At 50.8% G+C, this 19,692-nt stretch overlaps 1 protein-coding gene across 5 annotated transcripts in view; it reads left to right on the top strand.

Annotated features, from left to right (window-relative positions):
• TTC23 (tetratricopeptide repeat domain 23) overlaps positions 1–19,692 on the top strand; it is a 92,808-nt gene that overhangs the window by 52,239 nt on the left and 20,877 nt on the right. For 3 of the 5 annotated variants that reach the window (XM_066239365.1, XM_066239363.1, XM_066239364.1), the window contains exons 7-9: positions 8,951–8,983; positions 9,684–9,789; positions 16,203–16,330. In XM_066239365.1, the coding sequence (XP_066095462.1) occupies positions 8,951–8,983; positions 9,684–9,789; positions 16,203–16,330 (267 nt within the window). The remainder of the gene's footprint in view (positions 1–8,950; positions 8,984–9,683; positions 9,790–16,202; positions 16,331–19,692) is intronic. The other 2 variants (XM_066239367.1, XM_066239366.1) reach the window with 1 other exon arrangement.

Genomic DNA, 19,692 nt, shown 5'->3' on the forward strand with positions numbered 1-19,692 from the left:
GTTGGGAAGAAAACAACCAGTATTCCCTCTCCAGTTTTATAAAGCACTGACCCTTCAAGCCATCGGTTTCAGAACCTTACCTAACAGATAGATGTGTACAAGTGTGCAAAGCTGTCTGAGCAGCAAAATAGTCATGTTGGCAATAGTGAAAAATGAACACTACCTTAAAATCCATGCTTAGGGACTGGTTATGAAATTATGGTGTATCCATGTGATGGAATACCGCAGAGCCACTAAGGAGGACGGTTTGGATGGCCGTGTCCTGACATGACAGGTGTTCAAAGTGTATCATTAATTTCAGAAAGTCAGACGTAGGCCAGAACGCTCATTTGGTCCAGAACTGATGAAGCCCTACAATGGGGTGGGCTCGGGGGCTGATGGAAGGGGTCAGGGGTGCCCCCCACAAGGAGCAGCCCAGTGAGTGAGATAGGTCTTTATTTGATAGTCATGCAGATGAACCTGAAACTACAGCTGAGGCGTGCACCACAGGGTACCGGATGCTGGAGCTCCCAACAGGGCCCTCTGACCTGGGGTGGAATCTCAGGAAGGTGATGCTGAGACACCCCAAAGATTGAAGGGAGGACAGAGGAGCCATTGTGGCGAGAACCCCGGGGTGGGTGGGTGACGAATCTGAGCTGAGAGGTGGCCGGCCAGGTTGCGACCTCGTGTGTGTGTGTGTGTGTGTGTGTGTGTGTGTGTGTGTGTGTAAAGCACGTGAGTATTCTGGGATACAGTTTCTGTTGACAGCGGTGAGTTATAAGAACTCAGACGGGGAGTTGGGGAGAGGAGAGGATGGGGCTTATATACTGAGGGGAGGGGGCGTTTCAAATTTTGTTCTTTTCTGTCACTTAAGACTTTAAAAAATTATATGTAGATATGACCGTTCTTATCAGAAAACCTAGTTACATTTTTTAAGAAAGCACAAGCTTGCAACCAAAAGAGGACGGAAACCCGAGCCCGGGCACATCTATTTTGGTGCTGACCCTTCTGGAGAGAGGAGGACCTTTCCTGTCCAGCCCTTTGGAGGAGCTAAAATTGACGACTGGAGCGCTGCCACCGGGGCCTTTGGCTATTAAAAGAAACTGGCCAATCCCAGAGCCCCAAGAATTAAGTTCTGCGTCGCCTTGCGCACCCAGCGATTCCCCTAGCCTGCACGCCCCCAGGGATTCCCAGCTCCGCCCCGCTGCCCCCCCGGGGATTCCCAGCTGTGCCCGCTGCCCGTGCCCCAGGGCTGTGTGGATCCCTGAAAGCTCCCCTCCTGGGCAGAGACCGCACGGGACAGGAAGCTGCCACTGAGAGTTCAACAGGACCCTGCCTTGCGGGAGGGTGTTCAGCTCGCAGCTGGAGGGCGGAATGGGCAGCTGCAGCTTCACAGCTGGTCGGTTACAAACGAAACACAGCAAACTCGCCCAAGCGAGGTAGCTCCGTTGATTGGAGCCGCCTCCGAAGTACAGAGGTTGCCGGGTTCGATCCCGGTCCGGGCACATGCAGGAAGGAGTAGATCGATGTTCCTGTCTCTCTCTCTCTCTCTCTCTCTCTCTCTCTCTCGTTCTTCCTCTCTCGCTAAAATCAATAAGTAAGAAAAAAAAAAAAAAAAAGGAAATACAGCAAACTCACAGTTCCCAAAGACAAACGGACTGGTGACACGCAACTTACCCTGTGTTGCATCCGCCACCTGCAGCCGAACGCCCCTCGATGGCGCCCTCTCCAGTTAGTTCCCAGAACTGCTTTGGAATCCACGTATTGTCAGCCCTAAACCAGCCCGTTCAATCTGGGACCAGGACTGCTCCTTCGCAGCTCTTTCTCTCCCGACTGTTAAATAGTACTTCTTCGCATTGTTTGGAAAACCATCCTCTAACACTGACCCTCTTAACAACCAGATGTTAAACCGGAAAAGCACGCAATTTGGGATCGTGAGCCTTAGTTTGAGTCCGTGTCCTGCCAGTAGGTGACCTTCCACCAGTTGCTAAATCTCCTTGAGGCTTCATTTTCCCCTTGGTAAACGGGGCTGTTACCAGTCTCATTGGTCACGTTGACATTAAGCAGGTGGTACCTGTGATGCACGTAGCACCAGGCCTGGGAGAAGTGGGTGTTATCTCCCTGCTCCCCCCTCACTCCTGCTCCCTCTGCCGGCCCTGAGCTTTTACAAAGAGATCCGGCCGGTAGTAAGCTGAGGACTTCCTCTGCCCCCGTCTCCATCCCTGAGAGTTCTCATCTCATCTCCAGGGTGAACAGACTCAGTTTCTGTCCACTGATGGCCCTTGAGCTATTCACGTTCTGTCCACTTTGCCGTGGGAGGGATTTTGCTCTGAATCGGTGGTCCCCTGATTACCCCCAAATGAGGGTAGGGAAGGGAGTCTATTTCTCTTATCCACCAAGAACTGGGGTTCCCCTCGGAATCTTGGTGTTGTAAAGAGTGTTCATGTGGAGGGGTCTGCCTGCACAAGTAGAAACGTCCTTTTTACTCGCCACTTCAAGAGCTGCTGCACGTTTTACAAGTCCAAGGGGCCCAGTTAGATAAAGAGTCAGCCAGCTCCAGCCTTGGGGCATCTAAGGACAGCAGTGCAGGGGCTGAGGAGTCGCTGGTTACCCCCAGACATGCACGATGGGACCAGAGCCGGATGCAACAGCCGCCCTGCCCCTTGGCAGGCTTTGAAGATTGGTCTCATGAATGAGGCTTTTCAACTAAGGTCCTTGCTCAGTATGGTTTTTAAAGGTTTAAATGGATATTAAAGGGTTTTTGTTTTTGTTTTCCACGAAGAACACTGCTAGCAGCTCAAGAGATTAGGAATATTCAGCAGTCCTCAGCTGGATGACAGCTGATAAACACTTAACCATAAAACAGTGAAAACAGCAGAGGTTGAGAGGAGGAATCTGAGCCCTAGGGAGATGAATAGATACTGAGGACCAAGGGCCATGAAGCTGCAGATGCCTGATGGGCGCATCTCTGTGGCTCCTGCAAAAAGCCAGGAGAGGCCAGCATGACCCCTGTGACCTGTGAATGCTATCAACTAGGTCTTAAATGTTCATCAATGGACATAACGGAAGTACTTCTATCCTCTCAGCAAACAAAGGGTGGTTGCAGAATTGTGAGCAGTGGTTTCGTTTGGAAAGATGGTGTCATCTACTCACCAGCATTCTGAACTTCCTGGGCTCTCACTCCCTGAGGAGCCCTCTGTACAGTGTGGACCTGTGGTTCTCAATCTCTGTCCCCCTGAGCCCTCATGTTCCAATAGGGGGCCTTCGGGGGTTGGGGGGGCAGCTGGGTGGGAGTTGGTGGGTGGGCTTCCCAGCCCTCTCCACCTGCCTCCATACCTGCTTTGTCTAGTAGACATGGAAAAGGTTCTTCCACTTCAAAACAGACACCTGACCCTCAGTGGGGCCACCATGTTTGCGTCCTCTTGTAGCTTGCTGCCCACTCAAGGGCAGATTTTTGAAATGGAGCCGTGTTGAGATATGTCAGTAGAGTTCAGATGTGGTATAAATCAACCGCCATCTGTTCATTCCCCTGCCGATAGATATTTAGATGGTTCCCCCGTTTTCACCGTCTCAGATAATGCTTCCTGGGAGGGGAGGGCGTTTCTGGCCTTGACAGTGATGGATGGTGTGCTGGGAGCTGGGCATGGAAGGAAAAAACTGTAGGAGGGGGTGGAGAGACAGTGAGGACTCTAGGGGGTGGGCAGAGGGAGGCTGCATGGTTGTGACCCAGCCAGGGCACCCGCACAAAGGGGGTAGTAATGAAACACTATGACATCATTTTTTTTTTAATAATTTTATTTTTTGGCCCTGGCCAGTTGGCTCAGCGGTAGAGCGTCGGCCTGGTGTGTGGGGGACCCGGGTTCGATTCCCGGCCAGGGCACATAGGAGAAGCGCCCATTTGCTTCTCCACCCCCTCCCTCCTTCCTCTCTGTCTCTCTCCTCCCCTCCCGCAGCCAAGGCTCCATTGGAGCAAAGATGGCCCGGGCTCTGGGGATGGCTCCTTGGCCTCTGCCCCAGGCGCTAGAGTGGCTCTGGTCGCTGCAAAGCGATGCCCTGGAGGGGCAGAGCATCGCCCCCTGGTGGGCAGAGCTTCGCCCCTGGTTGGCGTGCCGGGTGGATCCCGGTCGGGCACATGCGGGAGTCTGTCTGACTGTCTCTCCCCGTTTCCAGCTTCAGAAAAATACAAAAAAAAAATAAATTATTTTTTTAATGGGGCGACATCAATAAATCAGGATACATATATTTATAGATAACAAGTCCAGGTTATCTTGTCGTTCAATTATGTTGCATACCCATCACCCAAAGTCAGATTGACTATGACATCATTTTGAATTTGAGTTTCCAGCTAAAATCTTGAGTGTGTAAAGTCTTTGTAACAATATGAATCCAGTCTTTTCCAGCACCCTAGGCAGGGTGCCCTCTCCAGTAGTGGCTTGGAGAGAGAGTTAACCCAGGGCAAAACCAGAAAAGAAACACGATTCCATGTGTGCTTGTGGTGGGGCCAGCAATTCCTCTCTCTCTTTTCCTGTTCCCAAGTGCCGAGCACATGATGCTTTGACTCTGTCCCTATGGCTTCTACTGTCTTGACTCCGTGCAGTCACTTTCCGGGGCACCCATTATTCAAGAAGGATTTCCAGTCAGAAGTTCAGGCCACATTGAGGATACTAATTCGGGGGTTGCCAAAATCACTTCAATTTATTTATACCCTATAATGGGGGTTGGGAACCTATGGCTCGTGAGCCAGATGTGGCTCTTTTGATGGCTGCATCTGACTTGCAGACAAATCTTTAATAAAAAAAAATAGTAACATTAAAAATATAAAACATTCTCATGTATTACAAACCATTCATTTACTACCGCTCATGTTCATGGTTGCCAGTGGCTGGAGCCAATCACAGCTGTCCTCCGGGACAACACTAAATTTTTATTGGATAATGCATAACGTACACGGGTCGTTGTGAGGTCAGAAAGTAAACTTCCCTCCTTTTGAGCAAGTAGTCAGCTAGCTAATTGCAGAAACCCTTTTGACGAAGAAGATGGCTAAAAGAAAAAAGATGAGGAGTATCGTACTTTTCAGCAGGAATGGACGGAGGAATTTGCCTGTGTGGAGAGAGCAGGTTCTGCAGTGTGTCTAATATGCAATGATAAAATTGCATTGATGAAATGGTCAAATATAAACCGGCACTTTGACACACACCATACTACATTTGCCTCAAAATATCCAGCAGGGGACAGCAGGAAGAAAGCATGTCAAGAGCTACTGTGCAGAGTGCAAGCTAGTCAGCAGCAACTCCGTATTTGGACCCAACAAGGTGACTAGAATTCGGCTAGCTTTGAGGGTGCTTTAGCAATTGTGAGAAATGGAAAACTATTCACAGATGGGGAGTATGCCAAAACATTCATGGTTGATGTTGCCAATGAACTTTTTGCCGACTTTTTGGATAAAGACAAGATAATCAAACCAATAAAAGATATGCCTCTGTTGGCAAGAACTGTTCACGATCATACCATCATGACGGCAAATCAAATTGAGGCAACACAAGTAAAGGACATAAATGCAGCACCATTCTTTTCTCTCACTTTGGATGAGTCAACAGACGTAAGCCATTTATCCCAGTTCAGCGTGATTGCAAGATTTGCTGTCGGTGATACACTACGTGAGGAAAGTCTTGCTGTTTTGCCTATGAAAGAGACAACAAGAGGGGAGGATTTTCTCAAGTCTTTCACTGAATTCGCTAAAGAAAAAAATCTACCAATGGATAAACTTATTTCGGTGTGTACTGATGGTGCGCCGTGCATGGTGGGGAAAAACAGAGGATTCGTAGCGCTTCTTCGCGAACATGAAAAGAGACCCATCCTAAGTTTTCACTGCATCCTACATCAGGAGGTGCTTTGTGCTCAGATGTGTGGCGAGCAGCTTGGTGAGGTGATTTCGCTGATCATTTGGGTGGTCAACTTTATTGTTGCCCGAGTTTTAAATGATCGCCAGTTTAAAACACTGCTGGATGAAGTTGGGAATAATTATCCTGGTCTGCTTCTGCACAGCAATGTGCGTTGGTTGTCAAGAGGGAAGGTGCTCAGCCATTACGCAGCTTGTCTGAATGAAATCCAGACTTTTCTTGAAATGAAAAACATCGGGCATCCTGAGTTAGCTAACACTGAGTGGCTCCTGAAGTTCTATAATCTTGTGGACATGACTGAACATCTGAACCAGCTCAATGTGAAAATGCAAGGCATTGGAAATACAGTCTTACCCCTTCAAAAAGCAGTGTTTGCATTTGAAAACAAGCTGGAACTCTTTCATTGCCGACATTGAAACAGGTCATTTACTACACTTTGAAAAACTGGGAGAGTTTAAAGATGCATGCACAGCAAGTAACCCTGCTCAACATCTTGATCTCCAGCAGCTAGTGGGCTTCACATCTAATCTCCTGCAGTCATTCAAAGCACACTTTGGAGAATTTCGTGAGCGCACTCGTCTTTTCAAGTTCATCACCCATCCACGCGAGTGTGTAGCGGACAGCGCCGACCTGAGTTACATCCCCGGTGTCTCCGTCAGAGATTTTGAGCTCCAAGGTGCTGACCTGAAGGCCTCAGACATGTGGGCGAATAAGTTCAAGTCACTGAATGAAGATTTGGAAAGACTTGCACGACAGCAAGCAGAGTTGGCGAGCAAACACAAGTGGGGAGAAATGAAAAAACTTCAACCCACGGACCAGCTGATTGTCAAAACTTGGAACGCGCTTCCCGTCACATACCACACACTGCAGTGTGTGAGTATTGCTGTACTGACAGTGTTTGGCTCTACGTATGCATGTGAGCAGTCTTTCTCACATCTAAAGAACGTTAAAACCAACCTATGATCATGTTTAATGGATGGAAGTCTCAACGCCTGCATGAAGCTTAACCTCACCATGTATCAACCAGACTACAAAGCCATCAACAAAACCATGCAGCACCAGAAGTCGCGTTAATGGTAAGAAGTACTTTATTCATCATCGGTTAGCAACAGCATAACAACGTTATTAAAAAGAATTCAGAGACTTATTGTACTTTAAAAGTGTTGATCTTAGGCCTGACCTGTGGTGGCGCAGTGGATAAAGCGTCAACCTGGAAATGCTGTGGTCGCTGGTTCGAAACCCTGGCCTTGCCTGGTCAAGGCACATGTGGGAGTTGGATGCTTCCAGCTCCTTCCCCCGTCTCTCTCTCCTCTCTGTCTCTCTCTGTCTCTCTCTCTCTCCTCTCTAAAATGAATTAAAAAAAAAGTGTTGGTCTTACATAAAATGCACACATTTACTTGTGTTTAGTGTTAAACATATTGTATGGCTCTCACGGAATTACATTTTAAAATATGTGGCGTTCATGGCTCTCTCAGCCAAAAGGTTCTCGACCCCTGTTCTATAACAAAAGGAGTTTCAAAACAAGGGATATCATGAGCATTTATGAAGGTGAAATTCCAATTGTTCTAATGCGGCAATAAAAGTTACAAGCAGCAGCCCTGACGTGGAGGTGCCCCTTTCCTAAAAAGCCGAGAGCTCCTAACTCTTAATTTTTTTTTTTTTTGTATTTTTCTGAAGCTGGAAATGGGGAGAGACAGTCAGACAGACTCCCGCATGCGCCTGACCAGGATCCACCCAGCACGACCACCAGGGGCGACGCTCTGCCCACCAGGGGGCGATGCTCTGCCCCTCCGGGGCGTCGCTCTGTGGCGACCAGAGCCACTCTAGCGCCTGGGGCAGAGGCCAAGGAGCCATCCCCAGCGCCCGGGCCATCTTTGCTCCAATGGAGCCTCGGCTGCGGGAGGGGAAGAGAGAGACAGAGAGGAAGGGGGGGGCGGAGAAGCAGATGGGCGCTTCTCCTATGTGCCCTGGCCGAGAATCAAACCCGGGTCCCCCGACGCTCTACCGCTGAGCCAACCGGCCAGGGCCCTAACTCTTAATTTTAATGTGTGACAGATGAGGCCACTGTCTGGAGCAGGGGTCCCCAAACTACGGCCCGCGGGTCACATGCGGCCCCCTGAGGCCATTTATCCGGCCCCTGCTGCACTTCCGGAAGGGGCACCTCTTTCATTGGTGGTCAATGAAAGGAGCACATTGACCATCTCATTAGCCAAAAGCAGGCCCATAGTTCCCATTGAAATACTGGTCAGTTTCTTGATTTAGATTTACTTGTTTTTTATTTTAAATATTGTATTTGTTCCCATTTTGTTTTTTTACTTTAAAATAATATATGTGCAGTGTGCATAGGGATTTGTTCATAGTTTTTTTTTTATAGTCCGGCCCTCCAACGGTCTGAGGGACAGTGAACTGGCCCCCTGTGTAAAAAGTTTGGGGACCCCTGGTCTGGAGTCTACCCTGATCACTGTCTCAGAAATGCATTCACTGGTCATTAAAAGAGCAAGTCTTTATGGCTTGCCTGTCTGTACCAGAAGGTCCCAGTGGTGTGGCTTTTATCTACTGGGCCACCTCCCGTGGATTAGTCATAGCTCCTGGAGGCAAAATGAATTGGTGCATTGCAGAGTGTGCTGGCTTCGTTAGAGATGTCTGTCACCACAGGCGAGCGCAGGGGGTGGTGGTGGTGGTGGGAGGGGGGAGGGGGATGGCAGCCTTTCTGACATGGTAGAAGGTCAAGGTCAGAGTCTCCTCCCTATTCTTTATTGGTGGGCAAGTCACCCACTCAAGTCACCCACTCAACAGCCTCAGTCTTCTCATCTATAAAATGGGGACAATAAAAATTGCTACAGAAATGAAAATGGATATCACAAATGAGAAAGAATTAACTTGTGCAGCTTAGATATTAGTTGTTGCTGGTGTGTTGGACCCAACCCAATCTAGTGTTTCTCTCCTTGAAACACGTGGTATTTTAGTCTTTCTGCTTTGACAGTTAATTGCAAATGACCCACCCTCACACGTTAGTGCACCGTGTGACATCATTTTTTTCTGTCTGTTTCTTTTTGTCCTGCCTGCACAAGTCTGGCCGATGCCTCTCCTGTAGGAGGCGATCTGTAAGTATGTTTATCGAATGTAAACGTTACTGATACGCAGTTTTAAAACTCCCAATGTCGACAAGGCAGATGAGGGGTAACTTAACCTCTTTTATTTATGTATGAATTTTATGTCTTTGTATCGGAAGCTTGTGTCTTGTGTTTCATTTGAAAGGAATACTGTTATTTTATGCTCACTGTCTGACAGGGGGGTATTTTTCCTTATTAAAATCCGGCTATATTTTTAAGGAACGCCGGTGTTCTGCGCTGGGGCCGCTCTCCTGAGACAGTTTGCAAAGGATGCTGGATCAGGCGTGGCGGAGGGCCCAGGTTTCTGGGCGGGGAGGCTGTGGAGGCTTGCTGGGCTGACCCAGCAGTGGCCTGGGCTTGCCCACTTCCTCTTAGTCCTCCCTGAGGCCCTCCGGCCTCCCCTGCTGACGCTGCTGTCCAAGGAGCATGGGCTCTTAAGTGACTGAGTAATGGGCCCCAGCCACATTATCGAGCCATCTGGACATCGCGTCCGGTGCTTTCTGGCGCCTGGACCACGCAGTGCTTTTAAAATCCCTCCCTCGCAAGGGTGGGTTGTGCTTCCACATAAATCACACCGTCCAGCTCGCTAGAAAGTTCCTTGGCTTCCTGCTTATCCCAGCAGGAACAGCTAGTTCCCCATCACTGCGGCTGAGCATGTAAACAGGCATGTTTCTTGTCTCCATGGCAACAGGCGCATCATATCACCCTGAGCGGAGCGCCGGCCGAAGAGGAGGCTGCCGTGTCCGCGCACTGTGTTGCCCACGCTGCCGCCGCCTCCGGGAAGCCCAAGCACCACGGTGAGAGCCAGCCCTCCAGGTGGCGGGCACTGCCTGCCCCCGCTGCCCTGTACCCATGTGGGTCTGTCGCTGCCTCAGGAATAGGTGAACAGGTGGGCGGAGCAGTGCCCAGGCCCTTCGGATTGCCTCGGTGGCTTTATGCCACCACCTGCGTCTGTCACTCTTAGCTTCCCCAGAGCCTCTGCTGTCTATCTCTGTTCAACTTTTCCATCATCTTTTATTTTCAAATGCCCCGAATCTTCATCCAAACAAACCTTTTAGGAGCCCCAAGACTCCATACTGGGCTGACAAGGGACGTCTGCCCTGCTTGCAAAGGTGATCTATTTTTAAAGATTGTTGTGGGACGACTGTGGCAACAGGCTGGCCTGTGGGAACCCTGGCCCAGACTCCAGCAGGGCTGAGCTTTTCAGTGAGGGTGAGCTTACATGGTTTGGGGATCCCAGAAGGAAGCTGCCACTTGTGACTCATATGCTCTCTCCTAGTCCCACATAGCAGTGAGCTTGGGGAGTTCTTCAAGCCACCGTCCTGGGACCAGGGCATGCAGTCCACCTCTGTGCATGGGGAACACCTGTTCCAGGGACCTTGGTTGTTTGTTCAGAGGCTCCAGGAGCAGAGACTATTACTCTTAAAGAAGCCTCGGGGGTGTGTTCCAAGACGTCAGATAAAAATAATCGTGGATTATAATAAAATAAGGTCCAATGTGCCAGCAAGCCTGACAGGGATGCTAGGAGGGCTTGGGGCTGGGGGGACAGGGCATGGGAGCTGGGCTAAGAGGAGGAGGCGGGTGACAGGGCTGCAGAGGTCCCTGGGCCAGGCAGGGGCTTCGGTCTGGGCGGAGCTGGCGAGGGGACACCAGGGTTTTTCTCTCTGTCGGGCCCACCTTGTTGATTTCTCGTCCCAGTCTCCTAGAGCAAAGGGTGCTATTTCAAAGCGGTGGGAGCCTGTCTCGGGGTAGAGAGAGAAGTCAGGTGACCTTTCTCACTCACTCTCCTTACAACACTCCAGCCATGATAATTTCAAAACCTCCAAGGAGCCAACATTTTGACTAGCTTATTGGTGCCTAAAATTCCTTTCATGGCAGAAAAATACCTTTCATCCCACAACTGTTATAAGGTACTTATAGTGCAAATGCCTATTTGATGGAAACCCCTGGAATAGCAGGAGTCATAAATCTAAATGTCTCAGTGAACTAACTAAGCAAGGTGAGTGAAGCAGGTAGTTACGAGAAAACAGTAGCATGCTTGCAAATGGCAGGCACTGTTGGCTATACTGCGCGAGAGACAATAGGGAGTGGTGAGGACTGTGGCAAACTGGGGAAACCCACACCCTGTTGAAAGTGAATGGCTGTTACCCAGCCCCAGCCTGTAGCTGTCATGTGGAAGGTGGGCTCATGTCAGTAGGTCTTCTGCTTCTTCAAGAGAAGGCAGAAATCTGGACTTTTGTGTGAAATCAACTCATAATTGATGGTCACAATTTATGATTGATGGTCACCAGCTCAAATATGCTCCAGGCTCTGAGTGAGGCATTCCAGGTGTGAGGGTTGGGTCTGTACCTGCAGAGCAGAGTGTAGCAAGGGGTGGTTGGATCCAGCATGTTCTGCCCTGTATCAAGGAAATTCACCTGCATGAATATCAGCTCTGCTCTCCTGCGTGCCTCAACCTGTCTGTGCTGAGCGCGGTTAATTCTTTTTAAAAGAATAGTTAATGAGAAAAAAAAAATTCTCATTTGGGGCATCTCCATAGCCTGCTTGACGAATGCCCATGGAAGGCATTGCCCTCTTATAGAAACATGTCACTGGCCAAGAATCCAGCGTGTTTCATGCTCTGTGTTCTGCTGAGGCCTCTGTTCCGAGCCCTCCCTGCATTCCTTGTGCAGACAGAACTGCCCTAGAAGTCACGGAGGGCCGGCCTTGCATAAGGACTCCCGGCCCCGGGCTGCTCCAGGAATGTCCCTGACCCGAGCCAGCCCTTCTTTTCAGCGCATCTTAGACAAACTTGGTATTAACAGTTCTCCCGGCCCCGCTTGGTGTGGGGGCATTGGCCTCAGGCGGATAACTCTTCTCGTAAAGGATGTTAAAATGAAATGGGCGGAAGCCAAGTACATCTCAGTGTAAACCTTCGAGAGGCAGAGCCCGCGGAGCGCAGGCGGCCTTGTTTGGAAGCGGCCTCATCTGCAGCCTGGGAGCCTCTTTGGGGTCCAGAGACATCAAAACGGAATGGGTTCTGCTCCGTCAGAGCCTTGGGGGCTGGGGGTGATCTCTGGCTCTGTGGACCAGGCTTGTGAGCCTGAAGTGCATTTTTTTTCCCTACTTTTTTTTTTTTTTTTTTCCTGAAGCTGGAAACAGGGAGAGACAGTCAGACAGACTCCCGCATGCGCCCGACCAGGATCCACCCGGCACGCCCACCAGGGGGGACGCTCTGCCCACCAGGGGGCGATGCTCTGCCCCTCTGGGGCGTCGCTCTGCCGAGACCAGAGCCACTCTAGTGCCTGGGGCAGAGGCCAAGGAGCCATCCCCAGCGCCCGGGCCATCTTTGCTCCAATGGAGCCTTGGCTGCGGGAGGGGAAGAGAAAGACAGAGAGGAAGGGGGAGGGTGGAGAAGCAAATGGGCGCTTCTCCTGTGTGCCCTGGCTGGGAATCGAACCCGGGTCCCCCGCACACCAGGCTGACGCTCTACCGCTGAGCCAACCGGCCAGGGTCTGAAGTGCATTTTTGAGAGGCCGTTTCCTGTGCACAAACATGTCCACCCCCACCCCCAGCCCGGCGGGTGCCGTCAGGCAGGGCAGCCCCCAGCAGGGCTACCCGGGCTCAGTCTGTGTGTTGCTGGGTGATGTCGCTCCGCTGGGTTCATGCCAAGCGAGGCTTTAAGACTTTCCATTTCCAAATTCCCTGGGGTCCTTGCTGCGTTTGCAGTTAGCATAGAGCACAGACTGTTTCCCAAGGCTGCCACAAAAGGTAATTGTCACACTGGACACACAGGCCTCCTTCTAATGAGAGCTGCCCTCGCCGCTCCTGCTCTGGCCTAGGACAGACAGCCTCGAGAAAATGAGCCCAGGGTTTACTGGAACTTCTTTTAATTAAAAGCCTCCTGACCCCCAGCATGCCAAGTCGTAACCCTGTATTCCTCTTGCTCTTTGAAGGAAGCTTGGCTTTTTTTGGCCCGTGTATGAACATACAGACGGAACAGAGTCGGCCGGGGCCGGGGCGGGGGGGGGGGGGTAGCGGGAAAGGGGGCCCTAAGCCGCCCTGCCCACTGAGCCACATGTCCTCCCTCACTCTAACTTGCAGACAGCCTAACCATTGTGTTGGAGTGACAAGGGGAGAGTATTAATAGCCTGCCCTGTGCCCTGAGGGTGTGTATTTACAAGCGGAGCTCAAGTGACCTCATCCTACCCCAGGCCACCGGCATCAGGTTGCGGAGGATTCTAGAAGAGGTCCACACCTGGTCACCAGTACAGGCTGGGAGGTGGCATCCCTGCTGGGACCTTCTGTTCCTCAGGCAATCCCGCTGCAACTGTCCCCCAGGTGGACCTCCCGGGGGACACCCAGCCCCAGGAGCACAAACTCTGCTTGCCCGGGAGTCACTCCTTGTCTGGACCCATTTGCTCTGCCCTCAGAGCGAGATGAGCCACATGGCTCAGAGTTCAGGAAGTTAATTCGGAGGGGCAGAGGGATGGGAGGATGAAGCCAGGGTCTCGCAGTCAGGGAGTTTTCTGTATCCCAGGAGGAGGTGACAGGGGTCTCAAACTGATGGGCAGTGAAGGTACCCCCACTGAGTGCCCTCGACCTTCCTCGGTTCCTAAGCTCCAGGCTGTGCTGATACACGAGGGTCCCGATGTGTGGTCGAGTTGTACGTGATGACAGGTGTCAGACAACCACCCCCCACCCCATCCCCGCCTCCCTGTGGCTGGAGACCTTCCAGGAACAGAAATGGGGAAGACCTGGACCTCTAGGCAAGCCGAGGACTCGGGAATGGAGGAGGGGAAGCAGCGCTCTGGGAGGCTGACCCCCGAGGGCAGATTCCCAGGCATGACCCGTCTCTGCCGTCCAGGCAGGACCTGTCACCACAGTGCCTAGCTTTCTTCCACTTCAGTAGCCACACTGCTTTTAGTTTAAGTATTAAATTCTTTCCTCCCCCCCCCCCTTCCTTCCTCCCTCCCTCACTTCTACCCTTCCAGAGATCCCTATGTGCCAGCAAGCATCCTCTTTGGAAAATATGAATAGATCTCCCTGAGTCAGAGGTTAGGAGTCATTTACACATTAGTCTGAATTAGAACAGCTATCTTTCCTCCAGCATCTCCTGAGATCAGCTCCTCTGCAGGAAAGGAGCATGCAGCAATCAGGTTTAGGGGACTAGCTTCTATGGGGTGCTTCTCTGGGGGGGTGTTGGTCAGCATGTGACCAGTAGGGGGAGGAATAATAAGAGGTGGGAGAAACTGATGAGAAAGGGGCTAGAGAGCTGTCAAGCATGGCTGTGTCAGCCTGTGTCTGAGAGACCAGGTGCTTACCCAGAAAGGGAAGGGGAATGCTCCCCATTTTTTTTTTTTGGCATCTTCTCATGTCTGAGCATGGCACCACTTCTGCCGAAGCCCAGGGTCTGAAAGTCAGCCCCGACTCTTCCCCACACCCTTTATATATTTATAGTATTTATAGTAAGGGCTCACCTGCGGGGGACAAGGCTGAGACTCGGAAGAAGGGCTCAGTTCCATTCTTTGGTTCATTTCCAAACAGACTTAAAGCGAAAATATCAAGAGAACTCTGCTCCTGACTCTCCTCGTTAATTCTAGACCTGGCATGTTGATGTCTGTACTGGCATGTTGATGTCTGTACTGGCATGTTGATGTCTGTGATGCTTTCAGACTCAACAAAATGAATGCCACATCAAGCCCCCATTTGCTGTCATTGGATCATGGAAGCAGCCGGAGTTTTTTTTTTTTTTTTTTTTGTGGCAGAGACAGGGAGAGTCAGAGAGAGGGACAGAGAGGGACAGACAAGACAGGAAGGGAGAGAGATGAGAAGCATCAATTCTTCATTGTAGTTCTTTAGTTGTTCATGGATTGATTTCTCATATGTGCCTTGACTGGGGGGCTACAGCAGACCGAGTGACCCCTTGCTTGAGCCAGTGACCTTGGGATCAAGCTGGTGAGCTTTGCTCAAACCAGATGAGCCTGCGCTCAAGCTAGCGACCTCGGGGTCTCGAACCTGGGTCTTCTGCATCCCAGTCCGAGGCTCTCTCCACTGTGCCACCGCCTGGTCAGGCAAAGCACCCAGAGTTAATACAGTACAAATATTAATTGAGTTACGACCTATGCAACTTACGACCATTCGACTTTACGACCACAATAGCTAGCCACGACTGTTCTGTGTCTGACAGTGCAAGCTTTGCCCAGTTGGGCATACGACAATGTGGACCAGCTTCCAGCAGCACTACTATCTCCGCATGCACCATTTCAACTGTTATCCCAGACTTGATACAGTAATTTGTGTTTTGTGTCTTAGATATTTTTCATCAAACCCCTCCCAAGATGTGTACCAAGAGGAAATTGTCTTTGCAAATATTAAACCAGTTGTACTGGTAATGCAGTGTTTTACTTAAACCTGACAAATGTAAGAATAAGAAACAAAATGGTTTAGAGATGATACAAATGGCATAAAATGAACAAAGAAAATTATGATATATAACTATAATGAAAGAAAATTATGATAAAATATGACTTAAAGATTTTTATAACATCATTTCACAGTACTGTACATAGAGCCTACTCAACTTTACGACCAAATTGTGTTACGACCAGTCTGTCGGAACCAATCGTGGTCGTAAGTCGGGTACTAGCTGTACTTAGTTTGAGTGTTAAATCTGTGATCTTCTCTGCCATGAGTCAGCTCCGAGTCACATAGCTGTAATGCTTTGCATGCAGAATTTTCTCCTACCAAGAGAACATTTGGAGTGATACTCGCGAAACGGCATCGGCTGGTCTGGCAGTGGACAGACCCGCGTGGAAAAGGAGGGGGTCTCTTGGAGCAGCCTGAGCACTCAGCAATGTTTTCAGGTCTGGGCGGAGGGGGGTTTGCTCTGCTGTGTCACTGGGTGAGCTAAGATGTCAAAGAAAACCCCAAAGACAAAACAGAACAAACCAAGGAGAGGAAATTGCCGTATCCTTCTCAGACCGAAGTTTTTTCTGATCAAACGGGCAGAAGACAGTTTCCTTAGCCGGGTTCTCTTCTCCAGATGCTTATTATACCGCTCACAGAAATTAGGGGATATCTTATCGCTTCATAGTCATTTGGAAATCTCCTCCAATTTTTGTGACTAGTATATTTTCAAATAGTTCGCCCCCGCCGAGAGCATGTTTGTTCTGTTTCCGTTTCAAACTGGCAAGCGGTTTTCACAGTTGTCCGTGATGCTTCCCTTCAGATGTGGCAGAGCAGTATTTCCAAGAGAGCCTGTCTTGCCTCAAGGACGCGGAAGGGACAGGAAAAGCCAAGTTTCTCTCGATTCAGGACGAATACTGCCGCTTTCTTCAGGCCACTGGGCAGGAAGAGGTAAGCGCATCTGGACCGCCGTTGCCTGGTTATTGACGTGGGCGGCCTGGCTGATGTCCAAAGTGCTATTCCGCTCCTTCACTCTGCAGACCTCTCACGGGCATCTACTGTGTATGTGCCAGGCATGGGACAGGCTGCAAGGGGCATGGATAGATAAGGCCACAAGGCCACTGTCGGCCAGCTGCCAGACCCTTTGCTCAGTTGCTTATGACAGTGTGCACACCATGGTCACCCACAAAGGATCCGACGGTCTTAGAAACCCTGAAAACCCAGTGGACAGACCCAACTTGTTGTACGCAGCCCACGGTTCTGGCTGGGACGCAGCCTGTGACAGAGCATGTCCCTGGAGAGCAGAACACAGGCTGGGTCTTGGCCCCCCTCATCCCCCTGCCTGGTGCCCTTGATCATGGCACCACCCATCCAAACAAATGTGGCAGCCTGTCATGGTTCTCAGGCTTGGCACAGAGGTGCAGACATCTCACCGGGGGATCTAGCAGGGATCAGCCAACAAGGACAGACCCAGGGATGAGCAGGGGCCTTCCCGGGTGTGGTCACAGCCTACGTATGGGCTAGAGCCCCCCGCCAACAGGAAGATGATCTCTGGGGAGGAAGGTGCCTTGGAAGGTAAAATGTAAGTGCAAGTCACTCTTGGGTTTATCTTGTAATTGTGCCAAATTTCTGGACCCCCCCCCCCCAACCTGGCATAGGCCCTCCACCACCAGCCCAGCTTGGGGCTGTGCCTCTTCTTACTGGCTCCTCTGCTGCCCTCTCTGCTGCGGTCAGATCCGTCTGCTCACTGACTGGACGTGCCCCAGGCTCTGCCCATCTTCCACCTGTGCCCCGGGTTCAGCCCACTGCTCAGCCCGTCTGAGTTCAGTTAGCCTTTCCTCCTCTCCATCAGCCTTCTCCAACTCCCAGAGGCTGGCTGACAGTCTGTCCTCCAACCCCACGTGGCCTCTCTTCTGCTGCCGCTATGACTCACCACCCAAGTTCACGTGCATCTGTCTCGAGTTCCCCCTTCGGACTGGGAAGGGCATTGAAAGCTTCATTTAGGAGAAAGACCCAGGCTCATTCCTGATGGGCTCCTTAAAGCCTGGCAGTCAGTTCCCGTGGAAAAGCTGCCATCCCCGCTTGCACCACGCTAAGTTCTTGCTCACAGGTGCTAGAAGGGGGACGCGGCTCACAGGGTGTGACAGGCTTAGCACTGGGCAAGTCCCTCAAGTTCCAAGGCGGGTCACACATTACCAGTTTACACCAGGTCGCCACCCCTACAGAGGTTCCTCCTTCCACCTACGAAGTATTTCTGCCTCATCAGCACCTGTGCTGTGGTTCCCCAAACACCCGACTCATGTTATTGTCAGTCGGAGTCAAGCCCGGCTGGCTCCTCCGGCTGGGTGAGCTGTCCGGACGCCGTTGGGGCTGTGCGGTGGGGGGGCCCCTTCGCTGGCCTCTGCTTTCCTGGGCTCTGAAGTGCAGCGTTTGTGTCCTGCAGCTGCGGTCCTGCTTCATGTGAGAACCTGGAGGACTTTTAGGAGGGACGTGGGAAATGGGTGTGCAGGGAGGGCTTCCCTCTGGGTGTCTTCGTGTCTGACGGAAGACATTCACACAGGCGATGCTGGTGTCTGACCCACTCGTGTTTTTTATTCCGTGTTAGTATAAATAAGTCAGATTAGAAACCAAACTGTCAGCAGTATTTAATTTTTTTTTATCACGTTGGAACGTTTGCTTTTGGTTTCATAAGCGATTTCTCATGAGAAATCGAGGACCCTAGCGTATGTTTGAGGTGTTGTGTAGATCAGTGGCCCCCAACCTTTTTTGGGTCACGGACCGGTTTAATGTCAGAAAATATTTTCACAGACCGGCCTTTAGGGTAGGACTGATAAATGTATCACGTGACCAAGACAAGCGTCAAGAGTGAGTCTTAGACGGATGTAACAGAGGGAATCTGGTCATTTTTAAAAAATAAAACATCATTCAGACTTAAATATAAATAAAACAGAAATAATGTAAGTTATTTATTCTTTCTTTGTGGACCCGGTACCAAATGGCCCATGGCCCGGTACCGGTCCGCGGCTCAGGGGTTGGGGACCACTGGTGTAGATGGATAGTAGTACCAGGAAACCAGTTTTCACATAGGTGACAGTGTCACTGTGCCCAGAGGGAGGAGACCCTGCCACCAAAAAGAGATGAAACTTACTAGCCGATTGAGATCCTATCTCTGCCATTGATGAGCCATCCAAAGGAACTTGACAGCTCTGTGCCTCGGTTTCCTCCTCTGTCAAATGGGGATGAAGGGTGAGCCTGTCTAAAGAAGGCAGTGAGAATTAAGTGAGACCGCCCATGTAGACCGTGTAGTACAGTTCTTGATACACAGAGGACAGAGCCCACGTAGACCGTGTAGTACAGGTCTTGATACACAGAGGTCAGAGCCCACGTAGACCGTGTAGTACAGGTCTTGATACACAGAGGACAGAGCCCGTGTAGACCGTGTAGTACAGGTCTTGATACACAGAGGACAGAGCCCGTGTAGACCGTGTAGTACAGGTCTTGATACACAGAGGACAGAGCCCACGTAGACCGTGTAGTACAGGTCTTGATACACAGAGGACAGAGCCCGTGTAGACTGTGTAGCACAGGTCTTGATACACAGAGGACAGAGCCCACGTAGACCATGTAGTACAGGTCTTGATACACAGAGGACAGAGCCCACGTAGACCGTGTAGTACAGGTCTTGATACACAGAGGACAGAGCCCACGTAGACCGTGTAGTACAGGTCTTGATACACAGAGGTCAGAGCCCACGTAGACCGTGTAGTACAGGTCTTGATACACAGAGGACAGAGCCCGTGTAGACCGTGTAGTACAGGTCTTGATACACAGAGGACAGAGCCCACGTAGACCGTGTAGTACAGGTCTTGATACACAGAGGACAGAGCCCACGTAGACCGTGTAGTACAGGTCTTGATACACAGAGGACAGAGCCCACGTAGACCGTGTAGTACAGGTCTTGATACACAGAGGACAGAGCCCACGTAGACCGTGTAGCACAGGTCTTGATACACAGAGGACAGAGCCCACGTAGACCGTGTAGTACAGGTCTTGATACACAGAGGTCAGAGCCCACGTAGACCGTGTAGTACAGGTCTTGATACACAGAGGACAGAGCCCGTGTAGACCGTGTAGTACAGGTCTTGATACACAGAGGACAGAGCCCACGTAGACCGTGTAGTACAGGTCTTGATACACAGAGGACAGAGCCCGTGTAGACCGTGTAGTACAGGTCTTGATACACAGAGGACAGAGCCCGTGTAGACCGTGTAGTACAGGTCTTGATACACAGAGGACAGAGCCCACGTAGACCG

This window comes from Saccopteryx bilineata, chromosome 7 (assembly GCF_036850765.1).
Source record: "Saccopteryx bilineata isolate mSacBil1 chromosome 7, mSacBil1_pri_phased_curated, whole genome shotgun sequence".
Taxonomy (NCBI): Eukaryota; Metazoa; Chordata; class Mammalia; order Chiroptera; family Emballonuridae; genus Saccopteryx; species Saccopteryx bilineata.